Source organism: Oryctolagus cuniculus, chromosome 4, assembly GCF_964237555.1.
Source record: "Oryctolagus cuniculus chromosome 4, mOryCun1.1, whole genome shotgun sequence".
Taxonomy (NCBI): domain Eukaryota; kingdom Metazoa; phylum Chordata; class Mammalia; order Lagomorpha; family Leporidae; genus Oryctolagus; species Oryctolagus cuniculus.
The window spans coordinates 93853998-93876247 of NC_091435.1; the positions used below are offsets into that span (position 1 = coordinate 93853998).

Here is a 22250-nt window from a genome sequence, read left to right on the forward strand (position 1 = left end):
AGGGCGGGGAGGGGCGGCGGCGGCGGCGGCGGCGGCTGGGATGATGGGCGGTAGCGGGGCCGGGCCGGGGTCCGGGGCCGCTGCCCGGGAGAGGGCCAGCCGCGGGCAGCCCTAGGCGCCGCCCGGCCCGACTCCACCATGAATGTCGCGCTGCAGGAGCTGGGCGGCGGCGGCGGCGGCGGCAACGGCAACGTGAGTGGGGGGCCCCCGGGTTCCCGGGGAGAGGACCGGAGTGGAGGGGTCGGGCTGAGGACGGGGTGTGGTGGAGGCAGAGGGCACCAGGCCGGGGAGTCCGGCAGGAGGGAAGGGGCTATGGTCGCCGCCGGGCTAGGGGCGCAGGGGCAGGGCGGGGGGCACCCAGCCCTCTCTGGCTGACATCGGTTGGCGCCCCGACTGTCTGGCAGATGGTGGAGTACAAGCGGGCCACGCTTCGGGATGAAGACGCACCCGAGACCCCCGTAGAGGGCGGGGCCTCCCCGGACGCCGTGGAGGTGGGCAAGGGGGTCCTCCCGTGCTCAGCAGGCCCCAGCCCTGGCGTGACGCCTGGCCCACTCAGGAGCTCTGGGCTGTTCTGGAGGGTCGTCTGCCCCCACCCACCTCCGCTCCATCTCGGGCCTCTCTGCGCTGGGACTATGGTGAGGCGAGCTCAGCCATGACGTTGCACAAACGGGCTCGGGGCGCCGCTCGGCCTGCCTCGTGGCTCCGGGTCCGAAGTTAACCCCCTTGGCGTCTTTGCTCCGTGGCTCTGGACGCTGCCTGCGCCTTCACCCTTTGGGAAGACATCTGCGATGGCGGATCCTCGGCCTGCAGCTCAGGCGCTCGCTGTCCCTCTCTTTCCCAGGTGGGATTCCGCAAGGCGACGCGACAGCTCCTGCGCTCGCGCACGCCGCTGGAGCTGTCGCTGGCCGGGGTCTCTCTACTGCTGGCGGCGCTGCTTGTGGGCTGCCTGGTGGCGCTGGGGGTCCAGTACCACAGAGGTAGGTGGGCAGTGGACACCTTTTCCCACCCTCAAGGCTGCTCTAAGATTTTCTAATACTGGTTGGGGCCAGCATTCCCCACGGAAAAGTCTATGGCTTTTCCCCCTCCAGCCCCCCTTCTGCTGTCGTGGTCCTTGGGACAATTCGCTTGCTTCTCCCCAGACTGAGTGTCTCCTCCTCTCCGGCCTTGTCCCCTGCCACAGACCCATCCCACAGCACCTGTCTCACCGAGGCCTGCATCCGAGTGGCTGGGAAAATCCTGGAGTCCCTGGACCGCAGGGTGAGCCCCTGCGACGACTTTTACCAGTTCTCCTGCGGAGGCTGGATTCGGAGGAACCCCCTGCCTGATGGGCGTTCTCGCTGGAACACCTTCAACAGCCTCTGGGACCAGAACCAGGCCATACTGAAGCACCTGCTGGGTGAGGAGCCCGTGGAAGCGGCTGGCCGTGTGCCTGGACCACGCCCAGTGCCCAGCTCCAGGCCTGGCACTGGGGAAGGACTCAGGAAGTACCCCCATGTGGAGAGCATTCACTCACTCAGGGCTCTGTGAATATGCTGGGGGTGGGGGTGGGGGAGGGCTGGAGCAGGGGGCTCCTGACACGTGAGGCCAAGCCGAGGGGGGGCAGATCTCTGAGTGTAATGGAGCGGTCTGCTGGACCACTGTGCTGTCCTGCATGCCAGGGAGGCCGTAGTGCTTAGGTGTTTCTGAATGTCTGTGTGGGCCGGGAGCGGAAGCTGTGAGCTGCCATTTGCAGGCAGCACACCGCAGCCATGGCTCCATGAGAGGACTGCTCGCTGAGGAGGCCGGGAGTGGGCCGCCCCCTCAGCTGCTCACCTAACTGCCACCTGGACACCATGGTCTGCCCCACAGAAAACAGCACCTTCAACTCCAGCAGCGAAGCCGAGCGGAAGACACAGCGCTTCTACCTGTCCTGCCTGCAGGTTGAGCGCATCGAGGAGCTGGGAGCCCAGCCCCTGCGAGACCTCATTGACAAGGTAGCCCCGCTGGGTGGTCTGCAGGTGCCGGGGGGGGGGGCGCTGCCATCCAAGAAAGCTGTGGGGGTCCCTGTGCCATGGGTACCACCTGTGGTCTGTACTCAGATCGGTGGCTGGAACATCACGGGGCCCTGGGACCAGGATAACTTCATGGAGGTGCTGAAGGCAGTAGCGGGGACCTACAGGGCCACCCCATTCTTCACCGTCTACATCAGTGCCGACTCTAAGAGTTCCAACAGCAATGTCATCCAGGTGCCAGGCTGGGGGAGGGACTTAAGGACCCTTTGCTGAGCCCAGACTCTCCTCCCCTGCCCCTCCTCCCCCGCCCCCGTCCTGCTCCTGCATAGGGGTCCGGGTTCTGTATGGGAGGGAGGACTCAGATTCTCTCCTTGCTGTTGCAGGTGGACCAGTCCGGGCTCTTTCTGCCCTCTCGCGATTACTACTTAAACAGAACTGCCAACGAGAAAGTAAGGGTTATCCTGAGCAGCCATGCCCACTGCTCAGTGGGGCTAATGCCTGTTGAGTTTTCCCTCAATCCAAGGTCAGAGCAGGGAAAGTGAGCCTGTCCTGTTGCCTAGGGAGCCAGTGGTCCTTCCTTCTCTGTTCTCCCGGGAAACCATTGCACAGGCACCCACAGGCATTCCCTGGGGGAATGTCCATTTCAGGGCCATTGTCACAGGAAGCTTTCAGTGTTGATGAGTTCATGGGCACAGACAGCTGAGAACAAGGCTGGAGGGAGAGTCTGTCTCAAGGGCTCAGGAGGGGCTCAGGAAGCCAGGGAAAGTTTCCCGAAAACATTGCCTTTAAGCCAGGCCCTTCAGAATCCAGAAAGTGGGGGCAAGCATGCTGGGTGGAGAGAACAGTAACCCAAAGGGTTGTAGGCCTCATGTGCTTGGACCATGCAAAGGAGTCCAGTTTGGCTCAGTGTGGCAGCCAAAGCAGCCAGGAGGCTGGTTTTAGAGGGGGCCTTGAATGCCGTCACTACAGAGTTTACTCTGAACCCTTGGAGGGCCACTACATGCTGCAGGACAGGGAGTGACCTGACGAGTGGTGCTGGGCTGGGAGACATGGACACTAGACACACACCAGGGAACCTGGACGTGAACTGAGAGTCTCTACCCTGCTCTGGTCAGAGGCAGTAACAGCCCACGAGGCCATGGCGAAGGAAGTGTCAAGAACACTCGAGTTGAGGGTAGCTGGCTGTAAGAAAGGGGAAGAGAAGGGGGAGATGGTTCAGGCTGCCAACCTAGTGAGAGCAGCGTGGAGGGCTCCTCAGGGAGGCAGGGGTGTCTGAAGGACGACGGCTTCGGGGACCTGAGGAGCGAGGAGGCAGTATGATGTCACAGGAGAGACTCGAACTCAGACCTGGGTTTCCGTCCCAGCTCAGCTGCTTGGTGCGAGTGAGTTATTCTCTCTGAGGCTGCTTCCTCATCGGTGAAAGGGGATGGATCATAGCGCTTGCTCACATGGGCCTTGGGAAGTGTGCAGGAGTGCAAGTCTCTGCCCCAGTACGTGGCAAACCTTCGGGGTAGGGGGCTGCTCACTTGAGATGTGGCGTTTGGAGTGCTGGGCACCTTCCGCAGGGAGGAGGCAGCAGATGGCTGTGCATGTGGCGGTGCAGAGAGGAGACCAGGGCTTCAGGGGGCCTTTCCTTAGAGAACCACACAGGGGCTTCGGGGAAGTGAGGGCAAGGGACAAGCAGACAGCCCAGAAGGGGAGCTTCGTGGTTTGAGGGCAGCAGGGAAGAGAGCGCTGCAGGGCAAGACAAGCAGGAAAGCCCTTCGGCCTGTCACTCATCTGCCAGCTCTCCCCAGGCATTCCCAGCACGTGGCACCGAGACCCTGCCACTGTCCCTCCATGGGGAGAGAAAGTGAGCCGGCTCGCTCCTCAGCTGCCCTGTTGGCGGTGTTGGGACTGTCACAGGGGAGAAATGAGGCACGGGCCAGAGTCAGCCCAGCTCCAGGGCACAGGTGCACTGTGCTGAAGGGAAGAGTTCCACCACGGGGACAGCCCGTGCCAAGGCTCTGGGGTGGGAGGGGCCCAAGCCCTTTGAACAGACTTCTAGACTTGTGAGATGTGGATGCTGTGGGTCAAGTTCAGGATTTATCCTGCACAAAATGAAAAGGGATGTGAGGCGACGTGTGTGTGATCGGACTTCATGTGACTCAGGATGGCAGAACCTTGGGAATGCAGGAGAGCTCTGCTTCATCCGATGCTTCGGGAGGGGCGAGGGGATGCCTTGGCACTGGCTGGCTGGCAGCATGTCCCGGGTTACCCCGGGGTGGGAGGCCACTGGTGCTGGGACGCGGGGGATGCTGCAGTGCCGAAGGTAAAAACAGGGTGACAACTAGGTTACAGCAGGGCTCAGGGAAGCTGCCAGGATCTGAAGCTGAAAGTCAGGAGGTGGGCAAGGGGCTGGTGTGAGATCACCCACTGGTTGTGCTCACCATCCTGGGTAGGAGCCGGGGTGCCTCGGGTCAGAACCCAAAGCCCCTCCTTTAACACCAGGAGCAGGAAGAGGAGAGGCGTGGAAGAGGAGAACCTCTAAAGGGCATAGAATGGATACCAAGGGCTGTAAAGAGGAGATGGCCTTGGCATTGGAGGGAGCCTGGCCAGGGCTTCGGGTTAAGAGCAGAGAGTGATCTCTGGGTGGAAGGCAGCAAGGCACTGGGGCTGAGCAGCGCAAGTCCTCATCCTTTTAGGCAGCAGGTATTTATCGAGCAGCTACTCTGTGGCAAACACTGTGGACTACAGGCCTGAGCAAAGTGAACACAGTCCCTGCCCTTGCGGAGCGGGCGTGCCAGCAGCGGAGGGTGCAGCTCCAGTCTGCTCTGGGCCCAGGTGGTGCTGTTGCCCTGGAGTCATCCGGGCTGGGCCACGTTCTGACTCTGCGGTCTTCCAGTTTGTGATGTGACTGGAGTCGTCTCCTCCCCCTGGAGCAGAAGACACATTAGCTTTCAAGCTCTTAGCAGAGATTGAGCTCTGGCTATGCAAGGGGCTACTAAATATTTCTTTTCTGTCCTGTGATGACCAGAAAAGAGTAGAGAAGTAGCAAGCATGAGGCCTGGCAGAATGATTGATAGAAAGGACTTGGGGGACAGTGGTGTAGCAGAGCTGTGGCGTAGCTCCGCCTGCAATGCCGGCATCCCATATAGGTGCCGGTTCAGGTCCCGGCTGCTCCACTTCCAATCCAGCACTCCACTATGGCCTGGGAAAGCAGTGGAGGATGATCCCGGGTCCTTGGGCCCTTGCACCCACGTGGGAGACCTGGAGGAGGCTTCTGGGCTCCTGGTTTGGGATCGGCGCAGCTCTGGCTGTTGGAGCCATCTGGGAAGTGCCTCTGCCTCCCTGGAACTCTGCCTTTCAAATAAATGGATAAATCTTAAAAAAAAAAAAGGAAAGAAAGAACAGAAAAGAAAATAAGAGAAAAAGAAAAGAAAGAAGGGACTTGGGGCCGCCAGGGGCCAAACTCTCCATGGGGCCCACTGGCGGGTCACTGATGGACTGGGCTGACTCACAGGGCTACAGGGAATAAGGCAAAGCAGTAGGAAAAGTAGCTCTATCCCCTGGACAAAAATTTTTTTCAGCTTTATTATTTATTTGAAAGGCAGAGTTAGAGAGAGAGAGAGAGAGAGAGAGCACTTCACCCTCTAGTTTACTCCCCAGTGGCTGCAACAGCTGGATATGGGCATCGCTAAAGCTTCTTCCTGGTCTTGGGTCACCTTCTGCTGCTTTCCCAGGTTCATTAACAGAGAGCTGGATCGGAAGTAGAGCAGCTGAGTCTTGAACTGGCACTCATGTGGGCTGCCGACATCGCAGGCGGTGGCTTTGGTGGCTTAACCGGCTGTGGCATGACACCCCCTGCCCCTGCCACTTCCCCTCTTCCCCCAGACAAATCTTTACAGAGCACCCATCCTGTGCCAGCCCCATCTTACAGTGCTGCGGGAATCTGGAACAGTGCCCTCTTGGAACATGCCTTCTCTTAGGGAAAATGGATAATAAGCAAGTGCATACATAAATAAGATCTCGCAGACGGGGGTAAGCTTTAAATAAAGAATGAAACGGGGTCATCAGGAAGCAGGGCCAAGCAGACAGATCCCAGCAGCCTCGGGCAGGATCTGTTGCTGGGCTCAGGGGGTGACTCAGGGCTTTGACAGGTGCTCACTGCCTACCTGGACTACATGGAGGAGCTGGGGCTGCTGCTGGGCGGAGGGCCAGGCTCCACGCGGGAGCAGATGCAGCAGGTGCTGGAGCTGGAGATCCAGCTGGCCAACATCACCGTGCCCCAGGACCAGCGCCGCGACGAGGAGAAGATCTATCACAAGATGAGCATCTCGGAGCTGCAGGTGGGGAAGGCGGGGGCGGGGGGGCTAGAGACATCGGGAGGGGCTGGGGCAGGCGCTGTCTCCAGGCAGCCACCCACGGCTTTCCCTCCTTCCCTCGCTGTTCTCAACTTCCCTGCGTCCCATTCTAGCCCACCCCATGCTTTCACCTCTTTCTTGTCATGGATGGATTGGGTTAAAACTGTCATTGTCCATATGAGATGTGCACAAACCTCTCAGAACAGTGATGGGGGCCCTTCCTGTGCTAGGAACCGGCCTTGAGGAGCTGGGTTCTGAAGAGGTTGTGGGGGGAGCTCAGCAGGGGAGCCCAGGGATGCCGGGGAGGGGGGTGTCCCGGGGAATGGTATTTTATCAACTGTTATGACAATATTGGAATATCTGTGTCCCAGCTGAATATCACACATGGTTTTCCTTGTACAGCAAGTGGTTGGGGCTCCCAGATTGAGGGGCGCTCAGGCTTGGGAAAGGGTTTATTGCAGAAAGGAGTTACCAAGCAGCCAGTAGCTGTTGCCATGGCAATGCGAAGGGCTCCCAGGCTGCAGCGGCTTGGTGGGGTGGGGGGAGGGTCTGCTGGAAGCCGGGTGGCCTGAGATGTTCTCACTCGCAGGCTCTGGCGCCCTCCATGGACTGGCTGGAGTTCCTGTCGTTCTTGCTGTCACCGTTGGAGCTGGGGGACTCGGAGCCTGTGGTGGTATATGGGACTGACTATTTGCAGCAGGTGTCAGAGCTCATCAACCGCACGCAGCCAAGGTAAGGAGCACCCGAGGTGCGGGGGCTGGGACTCAGGGCCCTTTGGGGGTCTCCAGGAGGGACTGGGCAGAGTGGCCTGGCACGGGCAGACAGAGCAGCATTTGATAAGGCCCCTGACCTGCCAAGCGTCAAGTCAGAGCGCCTGCAGCCCCTCCTTCCAGGCAGGGTCGCAGGGTGCCCACTGCGATCTGTTCCCACGCCTTGCTCTGCCCTCACTTCTCTAGGCAGGGTTTTGGTCCCAGGGGGGAAGAGAGACTCTGGAGCAGCTGCCACATGTGCCTCCCGGGACTCCTGCTGCCTGCACATCCCTGGGGGTTGGTTTATGGTTGGTTGAGGGGGAGGGGGAGGGGGAGGGTGCCTTGCCACCTTCTCCTTATTTTCCCTTCCGACTGCTAGTGTGCTGAACAACTACCTGATCTGGAACCTGGTGCAGAAGACAACCTCCAGCCTCGACCGACGCTTTGAGTCTGCCCAGGAGAAGTTGCTGGAGACCCTCTATGGCACCAAGAAGGTGTGCCCTCTGCCTGTGATCCGGGCCAGCTGCTGCTGCACACCCACAGTGTTCCCCGGGGTGCGCAGGTGCAGAGTATGCAGAGACAAAATGTGCCATGGAGCCTACTTGGGGGCCAGTCTCAGCTCCTCCATTTTTTTAACCTTTGGGGCCTTAGGCATGTCACCTATAATCTCTGACTCCCCCTTTCCTGGGCTGTAAAACAGGAATAACCTGCAGGGTTGACGTAAGGATGAACCTAGTTAATTAGTGTAAATGACTCGCCTACCCAGTGTGTGGTGTGTGCAGCCACTTTGGGGCGGTGGGGGAGGGCCTCAGGAAAAGCTTCCTGGGAGAGATGCCCAATGAGGAGTGAGTCCACTAAGAAAGCGGGGGAGGGCGTGCACATGCCCAGCAGACAGAAGGAACACCCCAATTCTCAAACAGGGAGACAGGGAGGCCGAGTTTGGTCGGTGTGGGTGGGCACGGGGCAGCCAATGCAGTGACCTGACAGCTGTGTTTGGTTCTGTCAGACATGGGGGGCCGTGGGGGTGATGATGGCTAACTGGAAGGGGGCCGTGGAATCAGGGTGTTGAGTTAGGAGGCAGCTGCCATCTTCAGGCAAGAGCTGGTAGTGTTGTGGGCAGGGAGGTGCCAACGGGGTGGACCCAGGAGAGTCCATGGAAACTGGCACTGGATTGAATGCCGGGGTCAGGGAGATGGAGGAAGCTGGGGTGCTCCGAGGTCTCTGGCATGGGGGCCTTACCGGGTATAAGACTGGGATGTGGAGCTGAGCAAACAAGCTTCTGGACTCCCGTGGGCCCCGTTAGAGACGGAAGAGGACAGTGCTGAGTGCAGGGTGGGCAGCGTGCGCGCTCCTGCTGAGGCCTTGCTGCCGGCACTGGCAGGATGTACGTGCTGCTCCTCCTTTGCCCTGGAGCGTGAGAGACGGGAGCCAAACCCAGGCCTGTGCTGCCCAGCGCTGAGACGGGCTTGTCCCAGACTGAGGGACAGAGCTCTCCCTGGGGCCTCTTTGTCCCTTCACAGTCCTGCCTGCCGAGGTGGCAGACCTGCATCTCCAACACAGACGACGCCCTTGGCTTTGCTCTGGGCTCCCTCTTTGTGAAGGCCACGTTTGACCGGCAAAGCAAGGAAATTGTGAGTCGATGCATTTCTTCCAGCACGACCCCTTGTTTTGTTTCAAACTCACTCTTGTATGTGTGTGTACGTGTACAAAATAAAACTGCAAGGAAACTCATAAACACAGAAGCAGCAGTTGCTTTAGACAGTCGGATTAGGAAGAGTTTTTTAAAATATAAATATGTATTTTAAAAGCAGAAATACAGAAAGAGAAGGAGAGAGATAAACAGACATCTTCTATCTGCTAGTTCACTCCCCAAATGGCCACAATGGCCAGGCCAAAGCCAGGAGTTCGGAGCTTCTTCCAGGTTTCCATGTGCGTGGCAGGGGCCCAAGCACTTGGGCCATCTGCTGCTGCTTTCCTAGGTACTTTAGCAGGGAGCTGGATCAGAAGTGGAGCAGCCATGTCTCAAAACTGGTGCCCATGTTGGATGCTGGCATTGCAGGTAGAGGCTTAACCTGTTTTTCCACAGTGCCGATCCCAGGAAGAGGTTTTTTTTTTCCTTTAAATTTTTCTATATTTTCAAAATTTTTAATAAGTTTCTGTTTCCTATATAGCTAGAAAATATAAACTTATTTATAAGGAGATGATAATGGCTGTGTTTAAAACATTATCCACAAGGTGTTTATGGTGGTGTCGTTCATAATCGAGGGGAATGAATGCAGCTTAGAGGAGAAGGGAAAAGTAAGCTGTGCGTATGGTAGATTATGAGGCAGCCTTTACACTAAAGGTGTGTATACATCTTTAAGTGAACAAAAAATAGAGACTATTCAGTATGGTTTTATATGTATATTGTGTGTGTGTGTGTGTGCACTTGTGTGTTCAGGCAGGGAAAAGCACGAGAAGTAGAACATGAATGTCGGGAAGTCATCGCTAAGTGATTGTTCTCTTCAACTCCTCCCAATTTTCCAAGTTTCCTATTGATGGCTTCCTTTTATGCTCAGTGCTCCATGGAAATGCTAATGTTGATTTAATTAACACATTGGCAATTACAAACTGATCGCAACAGAAGCCACCTCCAATCCCAGACCCTTCACAAGCAGAGTGCCTTCCTTCTCATCCTTCCCAGATGCACAGCCTGAGCTCCTGGGTCTGAGAGAGGGGGCGGAGCTGTGGGGAGGTGGGGGAGCAGAGAGGCAGGAAGTGCAGGGGGAGGACTGAGTCATGTCCCCGGTCTCCCAGGCAGAAGGGATGATCAGCGAAATCCGGACTGCCTTTGAGGAGGCCCTGGAACAGCTGGTTTGGATGGATGAGAAGACCCGCCAGGCAGCCAAGGAGAAAGTGAGCGGTGGCTAGGGTTGGAGCGCCATCTGGAGGTGGGGATGGAGAATACAGTTTTCCTAGGAACCTGGACAGGGAAATCCTTAAGCTGGTCTTTTCAGGCAGATGCCATCTATGATATGATCGGCTTCCCAGACTTCATCCTGGAGCCCAAAGAGCTGGATGATGTTTACGATGGGGTGAGTACTAGTGCTCGCCAGTACTGAACTTCAGCCCCGGGGGGAGCACTGTTCCTTGGGCTCCGTCACTGGGGCTTGAGCACTCAGAGGGAGGGATGGAGGGAGGGAGGTACTTCTTGGCCCTTTCAGGGGCAGATGAAAGCAACCAACACTAGCTGAGGGTCTGTGCTGGGCCTGAGGCCAGGCAGTATGGAAATACCATGTGAACGCATAGGGGCTGGGTGTCAAGTTGGAGTCACCTGTTTCTGTCCCTAACTAGTTGTGTAACCTAGGGCAAGACCTCTCAGAGCCCTAGTCTGTTTACCTGCAAAACAGATGTCCTACTAGCACCTAGCTCGTAGGTTACTGTGAGAAGGAAGAAGGCAGTGTGTACAAAGGACACGAGGGCAGGTACTTGGCACAGTTTTAAAAGGCTGCCTGGGACGTGTGTGTCCCATTATACTCCAAATCCTGGCTCCACTCCTGATTCCAGCTTCCTGCTCATTTGCCCTCTGGGAGGCCGCAGGAGATGGCTCAAGCAGTTGGGGTCCCTTCTATCTGTGTGAGAAACCTGGATTGAGTTACTGGCTCCTGGCTTCAGCTTTGCCCAGCCTTAGCCTGTGTGAAGTGAACCAATGAGTGGGATCTCTTTGTTTTTGTCTCTCTCTGCCTCTCAAATAAATAAAAATTTGAACAATGTCAAAACAAAAAGCACACTGCCTGCAACGTTAAGTGTTGTTTATATCCTGGCAAGCACCATTTACTAAGTAGTTTACCCCATTTCATAGCTGGGAAAACTGAGGTTTGCAGAGGCACTAATTAGCAGCCATGCTGGGACTATTATTTTCTCTAACATGTTCTCACTCGCATTCTGCTTCCCAACACTCCCGTAGTACGAAGTCTCTGAAGATTCCTTCTTCCAAAACATGTTGAATTTGTACAACTTTTCCGCTAAGGTGATGGCTGACCAGCTGCGCAAGCCTCCTAGTCGAGACCAGTGAGCGTGGGGGCTGGGGCGCAGGCAGTTGGGGCAGCAGGAAGGGTGGGGGGAGGTTTGCAGGGAGAGGGGCAAGGGTGGCAATCCCAGACCAGAGGCACAGAGCCCTTGCAGGAGATCGGGCAGGGCAGCTAGGCGGGGAAGGGCCACAGGAGCCTCGACCTCTTGCCTCCTCTTCCCCCAGGTGGAGCATGACGCCCCAGACGGTGAACGCCTACTACCTGCCAACCAAGAATGAAATTGTCTTCCCTGCTGGCATCCTGCAGGCCCCCTTCTATGCCCGCAACCATCCCAAGTATGGCTGAGGCAGGAGGGCCTAGGGTGCTGGCACCCGGGGCCTCTGGGTTGAGCTGGGAACAGGCTGGGGGTGGGATACAGCAGGACCCCTCCCACCACGGTCTGACTCACCCCGTTCCTCACCCACTAGGGCCCTGAACTTTGGTGGCATTGGTGTGGTCATGGGCCACGAATTGACACATGCCTTTGATGACCAAGGTAGGGGCCCCTGGAGCTGCACCCTCCAGTCCAGAGTTCCCAGTGGCTCCCGCAAGGCTTTGGGATATTCGGGGCCTGGTGGGGGCACTCCTGCCCCCAGGAGTTGAGCGCTGGTCCCGCTGGGTGCAAAGGTGAGTTCTCCACAGGGCGCGAATATGACAAGGAAGGGAACCTGCGGCCCTGGTGGCAGAACGCGTCACTGGCGGCCTTTCGGAACCACACAGCCTGCATGGAGGAGCAGTACAACCAGTACCAGGTCAACGGCGAGAGGCTCAACGGCCGCCAGACACTGGGAGAGAACATCGCCGACAACGGGGGGCTGAAGGCCGCCTACAATGTGAGTGGCCCTCCAGCTGGCCTGAGGTGGGGGATGCGGGGCGGGGGGTGCCCGAAGCACTTGTCGAGCCCTGTGCTGACCCCAGGCTTACAAAGCGTGGCTGAGAAAGCACGGCGAGGAGCAGCAGCTGCCGGCCGTGGGCCTCAACAACCACCAGCTCTTCTTTGTGGGATTCGCCCAGGTATGGGTTCTAGGAGGGCCTGGGGCCTGGGCATCTCACCTCTCATGGCCTCCTGCGCAGGTCGTTAGTGTCCTGGGCATGCAGCAAAGAGGCTGGGAGATGGGAGCGATGTTGGGGTGCGGAAGGTGGGCTGGGAAGGCCTGGTGCCGGGAGCCTCACCCCCTCCCCGGGAGGGAGGGGGTCTTGGGTGGGATTTTGCAGATCTCATGGGGACAAGGGGAGGGAGCAGGTGTTGATGCTCAGCGTGCCTGTGAGGTAGGTGTGGAGCAGACCCTGAGCTCAGGGCCACCAGGAATAAAGCAGCAGAGTGAGGGCTTGGCCAAGGGCTGCCCTGGGTGCTTGGGCCACAGCAGGTAGTCTCGGGGGCTCCGCTTTCAGCCCCCTCCACCCCCTAGCCATGTCCGGCCTTGGCAACCCAAGATCCAGTACAACTTTTGAAGGGCTTTGGGGGTGCTGGGGAGGAGGGCGTGGTCCCTGCCCTTGGTGCTGGTGGCAAAGGGTCAGGGCAGAGAGGGCCAGGAGTGGCTCTGTTACAGCTGAGTCTGTGGCCCAGCTCCACACCAGACACCTACGTCCCCATGTCTGTCCCGGCCTGCAGGTGTGGTGCTCGGTCCGCACACCAGAGAGCTCTCACGAGGGGCTGGTGACCGACCCCCACAGCCCTGCCCGCTTCCGCGTGCTGGGCACCCTCTCCAACTCCCGTGACTTCCTGCGGCACTTCGGCTGCCCTGTGGGCTCCCCCATGAACCCAGGGCAGCTGTGTGAGGTGTGGTAGGCCTGGGGTCTGGGGTGGGAGCTGGGTTGGGGTGGGATGGCCCAGGGCAGCTTGTCTGGCAAAGCTGTCTCCTCCTGGCCCTGGAGTAAGCCCACATAAGCTGGGCTGGGTCCAGTCCCTCCACATCACATGAGTCCCGGTCCCCTCTCAACCATCACATTGTGCCTCTGCACTGGGGGTGCCCCTGCCTCCAGCAGAGCCCCCACCACTCACTGTGACATCCTTCCATGTCACCCTGCCCAGAGAAGGTCTGGGCAGCGGGGCCAGTCCTCACAGGAAGGAGTCTGCCTCTTCTGGCCCCAGGCTTGCTCAGCTTGGTGGCCGAGGGGCCTGCTGTGCCTGCCCCACTCTGCCCATGCAGGGCCTGGGTGGTGGGCCTCACCCACTTCTCCCCCAAGCTCACTCAGTGCTCACATGAGAGTGGACTCAGCTCCCTTCAGCCCTGCCCTCAGGGGCTGCCCTAGCCCCGCGCTCTTGTGCCGCCGCTTCCAATATAGCTACCAACCCTCACCAATGGACCAGCTGTGCCCAGCTATTAGTGGGAGCTCCAAGGCCTTTAAATGCCTTCCTGCTGCCCCCTGCCCCATCATTTCCCTGGGTTGAGAGGGGAAGTGTGTATGTTGGGGGGGTACTGGGTCCTGTGTCCTAGGGCCTAGTCTTTGTGGGGTGAATGATTCTCCTTGGACCAAGCAGAAAAGCAGACAGGGAGAAGGAAGGACAAAGTTTATTTTTACAGGGAAGAGGGTGGGGAGGGTGTGGTCTTTGCCCTGTAGGACCCTGTGCCAATAAAATAGCCACACATCCATCAGCCTGTCTCTTCCTTCAGCCCTGTTTTCATTTATCCATTTACCCATTCCACCAGTACTTACTGAGCAGTTACTGTGCACCAGGTCCTCTTCTCTCAGACATCAGCGACTCGCTCACCAGGCCCAGAGCACTGAGAGCTGAGGTGCTGAGAAGCCAGAGAAAGCCAGGCAGGATGCGGGGGCGGCAGGCGGTGCATTAGGCTGACAGAGCGCCTCCTCCGCTCGCTGGTGGCCGCGTCCCGATGACTGGCTGCCCTGCAGCGGATGCGCTTGTTGCTCCCCTGCACTGTGGGGGCAGCTATGCCTGACCCTGAGTCTGCGCAACCACTGGGCCAGGGCCGGCTTGGAAGACAGGTGGTCCTTCCCCTGCCGCAGAGGGAAGCCCTGTCCAAGGCAGCGCACCACCGCCTGCAGCGCCGAGCTCTGGTGTCTGCTCATGGCTGAGAAGACACGTTCCCTGAAGGCCTCGAGGGCTGGCGGTCCTGCAAGTCAGTCTTCCCACCTGCACACATCCATCAAGACCTACCAAGTGCCAGGCACAGAGACTGCAAATGTGGCCTCCGCCCTCCACAGCGAGGGAGGGAAAGCAGCAGTTAGTGAGCGTCTCTTGTGTGCCAGGCACCTGGGCTAGGTGGCTCATTCCTTTACTCATTCATCATTTATTAATGCACACATTCATAGATGGCTTTCTCACAGATGCGCTGGTTATCAGTCTTGTCAGGCTCTGGTGGTGAGTGACATGGCTTCTTCCCACAGGAGACGTCGTCTTTGGCACTTTCCCCTTCATGAGCTCAAGGCAGCTGCATCTTAGAAGTGCTGGTCTCCATCGTTTAGATCTAACCCCTTTGCCACAATCAAAGTAACCTGGATTGAAGGTGAAGCTCTGATAGTTGTATGACAGAGAGAGAGATCTTCCACCTTCTGGCTCACTACCCACACAATGGCCAGGGATGGGTTGGGCTGCAGCCAGGAACCTGGAACTCCATCCAGTCTCCCATGTGGGTGGCAGGGGCCCAAGCACATGTGCCATCTCCTGCTGCCTCCTTAGGCACATTAGCATGAAGCTGGCTGGGAAGTGCGGCAGCCAGGACCTGAATGCGCCCTCCAGGACGGGATGGCAGTGTCGCAAGCACTGACTTAGCCAGCTGCACCACAACACCCAGCCCTGGAATTCGGATGTTCTTAGTCACCACCTGCTAGTCTTCCAAGTCACAACAGAATTTCAATTCCAGCATCTTCTGGGCAGTTTCATCACGTTTCTCAGTGGACCATCACCAGCAGGTGCATTTCGTGCAGCCTAGTTCCCCTGGGCCAGGCACATGTGACAGGCAGCTGCAGGGAAACCAAAGCACATGTCGACCTAAATTAAGCCAAGTAGCACCTGTTGAGCATGCCAGAGGCAGGGCCAGGTGACCATCAGGTGACAGGTGTAACCTTCACCCTTGTTGCCCTGTCAGGGTGATGAGCATGGATCCGGGCTGTGTTCTGATGTGTTCAGGCAGAAGGGAAGCAGGGATCATGTTTCTAGACAGACACATGACAGCAATTATTGGTGAAGCGCTGAGCCAGCCTCTGTGCTGTGCCATTGGGAACTCTGACGAATTCCAACCCACATAAGATAACATATGCAAAAAAAAGCCTGGTCTCACACTTGGGAGCACTCTGGAAATGGCCAGTGAAAATAAGCACAGTCCCAGGGGGACTATCATCATCCACACAAGGAGAATCCTGACAGTTTCCCAATGGCCAGGCCTGGGTTCCAAAGAGAGTCCCCCATAGGTCATTCTTGCACACAATGACAACCCGAAGATGAATGCAAAGCCATTCTTTCATTCATTCATCCATTCAGCAAATATTTGTCAGGGCCTGTCACAAGCCAGGCATTAGGCTGGGTGCTAGGGGCACAAAATGAATAGGACACAGTTCCTGTCCTCCAGGAGCTCAGAGCCTAGGGAGTGAGAGATATGAGCCAACTGTGGTGTGAGCAGAGGGAAGAAATGAATAGGTAGAAAGGCAGGGTAGGAAAAGCTTCCTAGATGGGCGACAGCAGCTCAGAGGATAGGTGAATTTGCTAGCTAAAAATAGTAAAGAGATGGGGCCAACAGTATTGCATAGTGTGTAAAGCCACCACCTGCAGTTCCAGCATCCCTATGGGTGCCGGTTCGAGTCCTGGCTGCTCCACTTACAATCCAGCTCTCTGCTATGACCTGGGACAGCAGTGGAAGATGGCCCAAGTCCTTGGACCCCTGCACCCACGTAGGAGACCCGAAGGAAGCCCCTGGCTCCTGGCTTTGGATCAGCACAGCTCTGGCCGTTGTGGTCATTTGAGGAGTGAACTAATGGATTGGAAGACTGCTCTCTCTGTGTCTCTCCCTCTCTTTCTCTGTAACTCTGCCTCTCAAATAAATAAATAAACCTTTAAAAAATAGTAAAGAGAGGCCGGCGCCGCGGCTCAATAGGCTAATCCTCCGGCGCTGGCACACGGGTTCTAGTCCCGGTTGGGGCGCCGGATTCTGTCCCGGTTGCCCCTCTTCCAGTCCAGCTCTCTGCTGTGGCCCGGGAGTGCAGTGGAGGATGGCCCAGGTGCTTGGGCCCTGCACCCCATGGGAGACCAGGAGAAGCACCTGGCTCCTGCCTTTGGATCAGCGCAGCACGCCGGCCGCAGTGGCCACTGGGGGGGTGAACCAACGGAAAAGGAAGACCTTTCTCTCTGTCTGTCTCACTGTCCACTCTGCCTGTCCAAAAAAAAAAAAAAAAAAATAGTAAAGAGCATTCTATATGGAAGACATAGCAATGCAGAAAGGCTGATCAGCTCAAGAGGCAAGGCATGGTCAGAAGTGGAGAAATGCTCAGGACGATCAGAAGAGAGGAAGTGAAAGGAGTACAGTGAGAAGTCAGGAGAAAAGGCAGCAGTAATAGTAGGTGTGCAAACAGATTGTAGCATCCGCTGTGAGTCCTGGGAATTACCAGTATGATGGGCCACAAGGTAATCTGGATGTTTGAAGAGTAGCACATAAAGAAAGAAGCAACCCAGTGGAAACATGCAATGCTGCCTGCCGCCAGGGGCACTGCTGGTATTGCAATAGTTCGTGGTAGCTTCAGGTTGAATGGATCGCAGACAATCAGTCATCCATAAGTTACGTAGCTGTCAGCTCAGGCCGTGCTCAGGGGCAGCGTGGCAGGCTTATGGCCATTTGAGGGAAGCAGGAAGCGGCAGCTAATGGGTTGGTGCCCAGGTGGAGGCAGTTTGGCCACAGGGTTGGAAGTTTGGCCAAATGAGAGTAAGGAATGCTTCTGGGAGAGAGCTTTAGCTGAAATGAAGTGTGAGGCAGGACTTTGATGTTATCGAGTGTCCTTGAAAATACCTGCCAGGCATTTGCGTTTGGCTAGAGAGGATTTGGAGACCTGGTAGTTGAAAAATAAAATGAACACTGCTTCCTTTCTAGCAGCCAGGCACTTGATAATACACTGTCTCCTTTCATTCACAAGAGATACTTTATTACTCACATTTACACAGGCAGCAACCAGGCTGATTTAGGTAGCCTGCCATGTTGTACAGCTAGTGAATGGCAGAATTTGTTTATTTATTTATTAATTTGAAGGGCAGAGTTAGGAGGAGAGACAGAGAGATCTTCCATCCACTGGTTCACTCTTGGGCCAGGTTGAAGCCAGGAACTGGAGCTTCCTCCAGGTCTCCCACGTGGTTCAGGGTCCCAAGCACTTGGGCCATCCTCTACTGCTTTCTGAGGTGCATTAGCAGGGAGCTGGATCAGAAGTGGAGCAGCTGGGACTCGAACCAGCACCAATACGGGATGCTGGCACTGCAGGCCACAGCTTAACCTGCTGCACCAGAGTGCTGTCTCCAAGAATTTGGTTTTAAACACCAGATCTATCTCCAGAGCTTGTGTGCCCCCCTCTCCCCAACAAAGTGAGTGGTTTTTTTTTTTTTTTTTTTTTTGGACAGGCAGAGTTAGAGAGAGAGAGACAGAGAGAGACAGAGAGAAAGGTCTTCCTTTTTCCATTGGTTCATCCCCCAAATGGCTGCTATGGCTGGCGCACTGTGCCGATCCAAAGCCAGGTGCTTCCTCCTGGTCTCCCATGCAGATGTGGGTGCAGGGCCCAAGCACTTGGGACATCCTCCACTGCCTTCCTGGGCCACAGCAGAGAGCTGGACTGGAAGAGGAGCAACCTGGATTAGAACCCAGTGTGCCGGCGCCGCAGGCAGAGGATTAGCCAAGTGAACTGTGGCGCTGGCCCAAAGTTTTGTTTTGAAACGTTTCCAAGCTACCAAAAAAAAAAATTGAAACATAATACAAATATTCATATACCCTTCATCTGGAGTCACCAGCTGGTTAACAGCTTGAGCTTTATGCCACGTATCTTGCCAGTTACTAGTTTGGATATGACTGAGACTCAATAAAAGGAAGCCATGGAGAAAGGAGAGATCTAGAAGAAATCCCTCTACAGATGCTTGAAGAAAGCATGAAAATGTAGGAACCTGCTGAAGGCAGAGAGAGAAAAAGCAGACCAGCCACCGACTGTCCAACTTCTGTCCAGAGACCAGGGCTGGAGGAGTCACGGGCAGTGGAAATGGAAGGTTATTCCTGGAATCCGAGTATTGAGGAGAAAAGAGCAACAGCTTTTTAAGATTTATTTATTTACTTGAAAGTTAGAGTTTACACAGACAAGGAGAGGTGGGGGGGGGTGTCTTCCATCTGCTGGTTCACTCCCCAGTTGGCCGCAATGGCCAGAGCTGTGCCCATCCGAAGCAAGGAGCCAGTAGCTTCTTTCAGATTTCCCATGCAGGTGCAGGGGCCCAAGAACTGGGCCATCTTCTACTGCTTTCCCAGGCCATAGCAGAGAGCTGGATCAGAAGTGGAGCAGCAAGGACTTGAACTGGCGCCCATATGGGATGCCAGCACTGCAGGTGGTGGCTTTACCCATATGATACAGTGCCAGCCCCAGCAACAGGTTTTTAAATTGGGCTTTAAGAGTTTTAGATCTGTAGCTATACAAACATTTGGCCAAATTAATTCAGTGCTAGCTATGTTGTGTAGATTAAAAAAATATTTATTTGAAAGGCAGAGTGACACAGAGATAAGGTTTAGACCCTGGATGCCTGCCAACAGCCAGGTCGGGGCCAGGAGAACTCCATCCTGGTCTCCCATAGGGGTGGTGGGTGTCAAGTACTTGGGTCATCATGTGCTCCCTTCACAAGCACAGTAGCAGGAAGCTGAGTAGCTGGGACTCAAGCCAACACTGTGCTAAGAGATGTCCCTGTCCCAAGCAGCAGTTTAACCTGCTCCACCACAATGCTGGCTCCTGTGTTATATGTTTGTAAACACTTTCTAGGCCGGCGCTGCAGCTCACTAGGCTAATCCTCCGCCTGCGGCGCCGGCACACCAGGTTCTAGCCCCAGTCGGGGTGCCGGATTCTGTCCTGGTTGCCCTTCTTCCAGTCCAGCTCTCTGCTGTGGCCCTGAAAGGCAGTGGAGGATGGCCCAAGTTCTTGGGCCCTGCACCCACATGGGAGACCAGGAGAAGCACCTAGCTCCTGGCTTTGCATCAGCGCGGTGCGCCGGCCGCGGCAGCCATTGGAGGTTGAACCAATGGTAAAGGAAGACCTTTCTCTCTGTCTCTACCTCTCTCACTGTCCACCCTGACTGTCAATAAATAAATAAATAAATCTTTAAAAAAAAAAAGAATATTGGGCCGGCACCGTGGCTCACTAGGCTAATCCTCCACCTTGCGGCATCGGCACACCAGGTTCTAGTCCCGGTTGGGGTGCCAGATTCTGTCTCGGTTGCCCCTCTTCCAGGCCAGCTCTCTGCTGTGGCCAGGGAGTGCAGTGGAGGATGGCCCAAGTGCTTGGGCCCTGCACCCCATGGGAGACCAGGAGAACCATCTGGCTCTTGCCTTCGGATCAGCGCGGTGCCCAACCACAGCGTGCTAGCCGTGGCGGCCATTGGAGGGTGAACCAACGGCAAAGGAAGACCTGTCTCTCTCTCTCTCACTGTCCACTCTGCCTGTCAAAAATAAAAAATAAATAAATAAATAAATAAAAACACTTTCTACATTCTTAAATGCAGCAGAATCCATAAAAGAAGACTCCAGGCCAGATGGTTAGTGTTCTCACCAGGCAAAGGGGAGGAGTCACTTCCTCATATCTCACCCTTGGGACACGGCACACACACTGCATAACCTGAGCTGAGGAAGAAACTTCAGGGTTTGCCTGACACAGTCGAGATCTGGAAGGCTGACACTCAACTATTGATGTCAAATCATGCTGTATGTGATTTCCCCTGTAAAATGGACACAATCCTACCAATCTCAAGGGCTTATGGGAACTCCATATGATCACTCAAAAAGCAATTCTGGAGCAGGTGTTTGGCCTAGTACTTAAGATGCCAGTTAGGACAGCAGCATCTCATATCAGAACACCTGGGTTAGGCTCCTGGCTCTCGCTCCTGACTCCAGGTTCTTGCTAAATGCAGACTCTGGGAGGCAGCAGGGATGACTCAAGTGGTTGAGTCGTTACCACACACCTGGGAGATTTGGATTGAATTCCAGGCTTCCAACTTTGGTCCCGCCTGGCCACCTTGCTCCCAAAAGGACCCAGAACATCCCCAATGCGGGGGAAGCGTTATGGGTTACTATTTCACAGTGGTATGGGGCTAGACATAGGTCACTCAGATGGCAGCCAAGTGTCTCAAGAACCCCTTCTGTTTGTTGCACCAAGCAGCCAACTGGAACACCACTGGGGGTTTTATTCACACTGTTATGAGAAAATCCCGTAACACGGGTGAGGAAAATCCTTACCCATGGGATCTCGGCTCGCAGCCTAGTCATCTCCTACACCAGCGAGTGCCTGTGGCGTTCGAGAAACTCGAAGCAGGCCAGAGCCCCGCCGTCGCCATTGCGAGCCGAGCCGAGGGCTGGGAACCTCCCGCTCCCACTCCCGACCGCCTACGAGGCCGCCGAGCGGTGTGGGTCCACCCGACGTTTCCGGGAGCGCCGGGGCCCGGAGGAGGCGGGGCACCGCGCACGCCGCGCGCGAGGCCGTCTGGGAAAGGGGGCGGTGCGCGAGGGTGCGCGCGCAGCGGGCCGGCAGCGGCGGCGGAGATGGAGGAGAGTGGCCGGGACAAGGCTCCGGTGCAGCCCCAGCAGCCCCCAGCGACGGCCCCCGGTGGCGCGGATGAGAAGTCGAGCGGCAAGGAGCGACGGGATGCCGGGGACAAGGACAAAGAGCAGGAGCTGGTGAGGCGTGGCCCCGAGAGCTGGCGGAGGAGGCCGCGGGGCTGAGTCACGGCGGCTCCGCAGGCCTCGGGCCTGGCCCCCAACGGCCCCACCGCGCCCGGGAGAGGGTAGTTGGGGCTACGGTCGGGGCTTCTGGCACCCCCGCCTCTGTGCCCTCGTTCTTCATTCTCCCGCTGTCACCTCCACCAAGCCTCACCACCGCCTCGTGGTGGGTCATTGTCACTCCCCTTGCCTGGCCCCTCCCGAGGAGGTGGGCTCGCACTCACCTGCTCCGGGGTGAGTGGGAGGAGCATGTGGTTGGGGTTCCTCCTTTGATGAGCTTCCCCCCCTGACCCCGCAGTCTGAGGAGGACAAGCAGCTCCAGGATGAACTGGAGATGCTCGTGGAACGCCTGGGGGTGAGTCATGACGGGAACGTGGGGGGCGGTGGGCTCTCTGGATCTTTTCCACTTGTTTGCTTTATTCCGTTTTTAGGCAGCGGCTCCTGTGTGAAGTGGGCTGCATTTTAGGGTCAGCGTTAGGGCCGTGTTGTGAGTGAGGACAATGACGAGGAACATTGGGAGGCTATTGGCTTTGGTGCCGGGCAGTGTGCGGAGAGTTGGGGCGTCACAGGTGCATAGCAAACGGTTCTGTCCATGAGGGAGTTGTTAGAGAAAGGTCTCTGCCTCGTCATTTGGAGGGGTGTCTGCTTCCCTTCTGTCTGAGCGCTTACGTCTCCTAATCAGGAGAAAGACACATCCCTGTACCGACCAGCCCTGGAGGAGTTGCGGAGGCAGATTCGGTCTTCTACAACGTCCATGACCTCGGTGCCCAAACCTCTCAAATTCCTGCGGCCACACTATGGCAAGCTGAAGGAAATCTACGAGAACATGGCCCCTGGGGAGAATAAGGTAAAACTAGTTCAGAAACTGGTGGAAGTCTAGTTTAGGGGTCCTCTCATCTAGACCACAGGGATCATGGCGAGTCACACAGGGTCTGACAGACCCAAGACCTGATCTCATTGAGCAGAGTTCATCATAGTCACAGTACCCACGAAAGAGCTGGAAGGAGGATTTGCTTCTCGGAAGACGGTTTCTGTCATGCCTGTTGGACCTTGGGATTTCATTATTGTGATCTGCCTTAACTTGAATTTAACCCTGTATTTTCTGTTCCCTTTATCCTGTATACACTCATTTTTTTTATCTCTAAGATATACCCCCGGTTAAGTCTCTTCTCTGCCCCTCAATACTATGCTAATCCAGAAAATGAAATGTTCAGTTATCTGAAGT

General features: G+C 56.4%; 2 protein-coding genes and 1 long non-coding RNA gene across 8 annotated transcripts in view; 2 read left to right on the forward strand and 1 right to left on the reverse strand.

The window, feature by feature from the left end:
* On the forward strand, window positions 1–13703 carry ECE2 (endothelin converting enzyme 2). Of its 6 annotated transcripts, none has more exons than XM_002716479.5 (19): window positions 3–192; window positions 405–635; window positions 842–977; window positions 1181–1396; window positions 1849–1973; window positions 2079–2225; window positions 2375–2440; window positions 6131–6319; window positions 6924–7066; window positions 7463–7577; window positions 8604–8714; window positions 9880–9978; window positions 10080–10157; window positions 11030–11133; window positions 11318–11428; window positions 11561–11628; window positions 11775–11965; window positions 12051–12146; window positions 12745–13700. In XM_002716479.5, the coding sequence occupies exons 1-19, from the start codon at window positions 139–141 to the stop codon at window positions 12919–12921; spliced, it is 2457 nt and encodes an 818-aa protein (XP_002716525.1). In that variant the 5' UTR covers window positions 3–138; the 3' UTR covers window positions 12922–13700. The 6 variants fall into 6 exon arrangements, with proteins under 6 accessions (XP_017202450.1, XP_002716525.1, XP_069928526.1 ...); XM_070072425.1 differs by having other exon boundaries at window positions 3–186; XM_002716478.5 differs by having other exon boundaries at window positions 405–491; window positions 12745–13697.
* LOC127482908 (uncharacterized) lies at window positions 13630–20802 on the reverse strand. The gene is made up of 2 exons (XR_007908823.2): window positions 20546–20802; window positions 13630–15059 (listed from the first exon to the last, which is right to left on the reverse strand). It is a non-coding gene; the product is annotated as an uncharacterized lncRNA (long non-coding RNA).
* PSMD2 (proteasome 26S subunit ubiquitin receptor, non-ATPase 2) overlaps window positions 20764–22250 on the forward strand; it is an 8837-nt gene continuing 7350 nt past the window's right edge. The window contains exons 1-3 of the mRNA XM_002716475.5: window positions 20764–20983; window positions 21324–21380; window positions 21708–21872. Coding sequence (XP_002716521.3) covers window positions 20849–20983; window positions 21324–21380; window positions 21708–21872 — 357 coding nt within the window. The 5' untranslated portion in view covers window positions 20764–20848. The remainder of the gene's footprint in view (window positions 20984–21323; window positions 21381–21707; window positions 21873–22250) is intronic.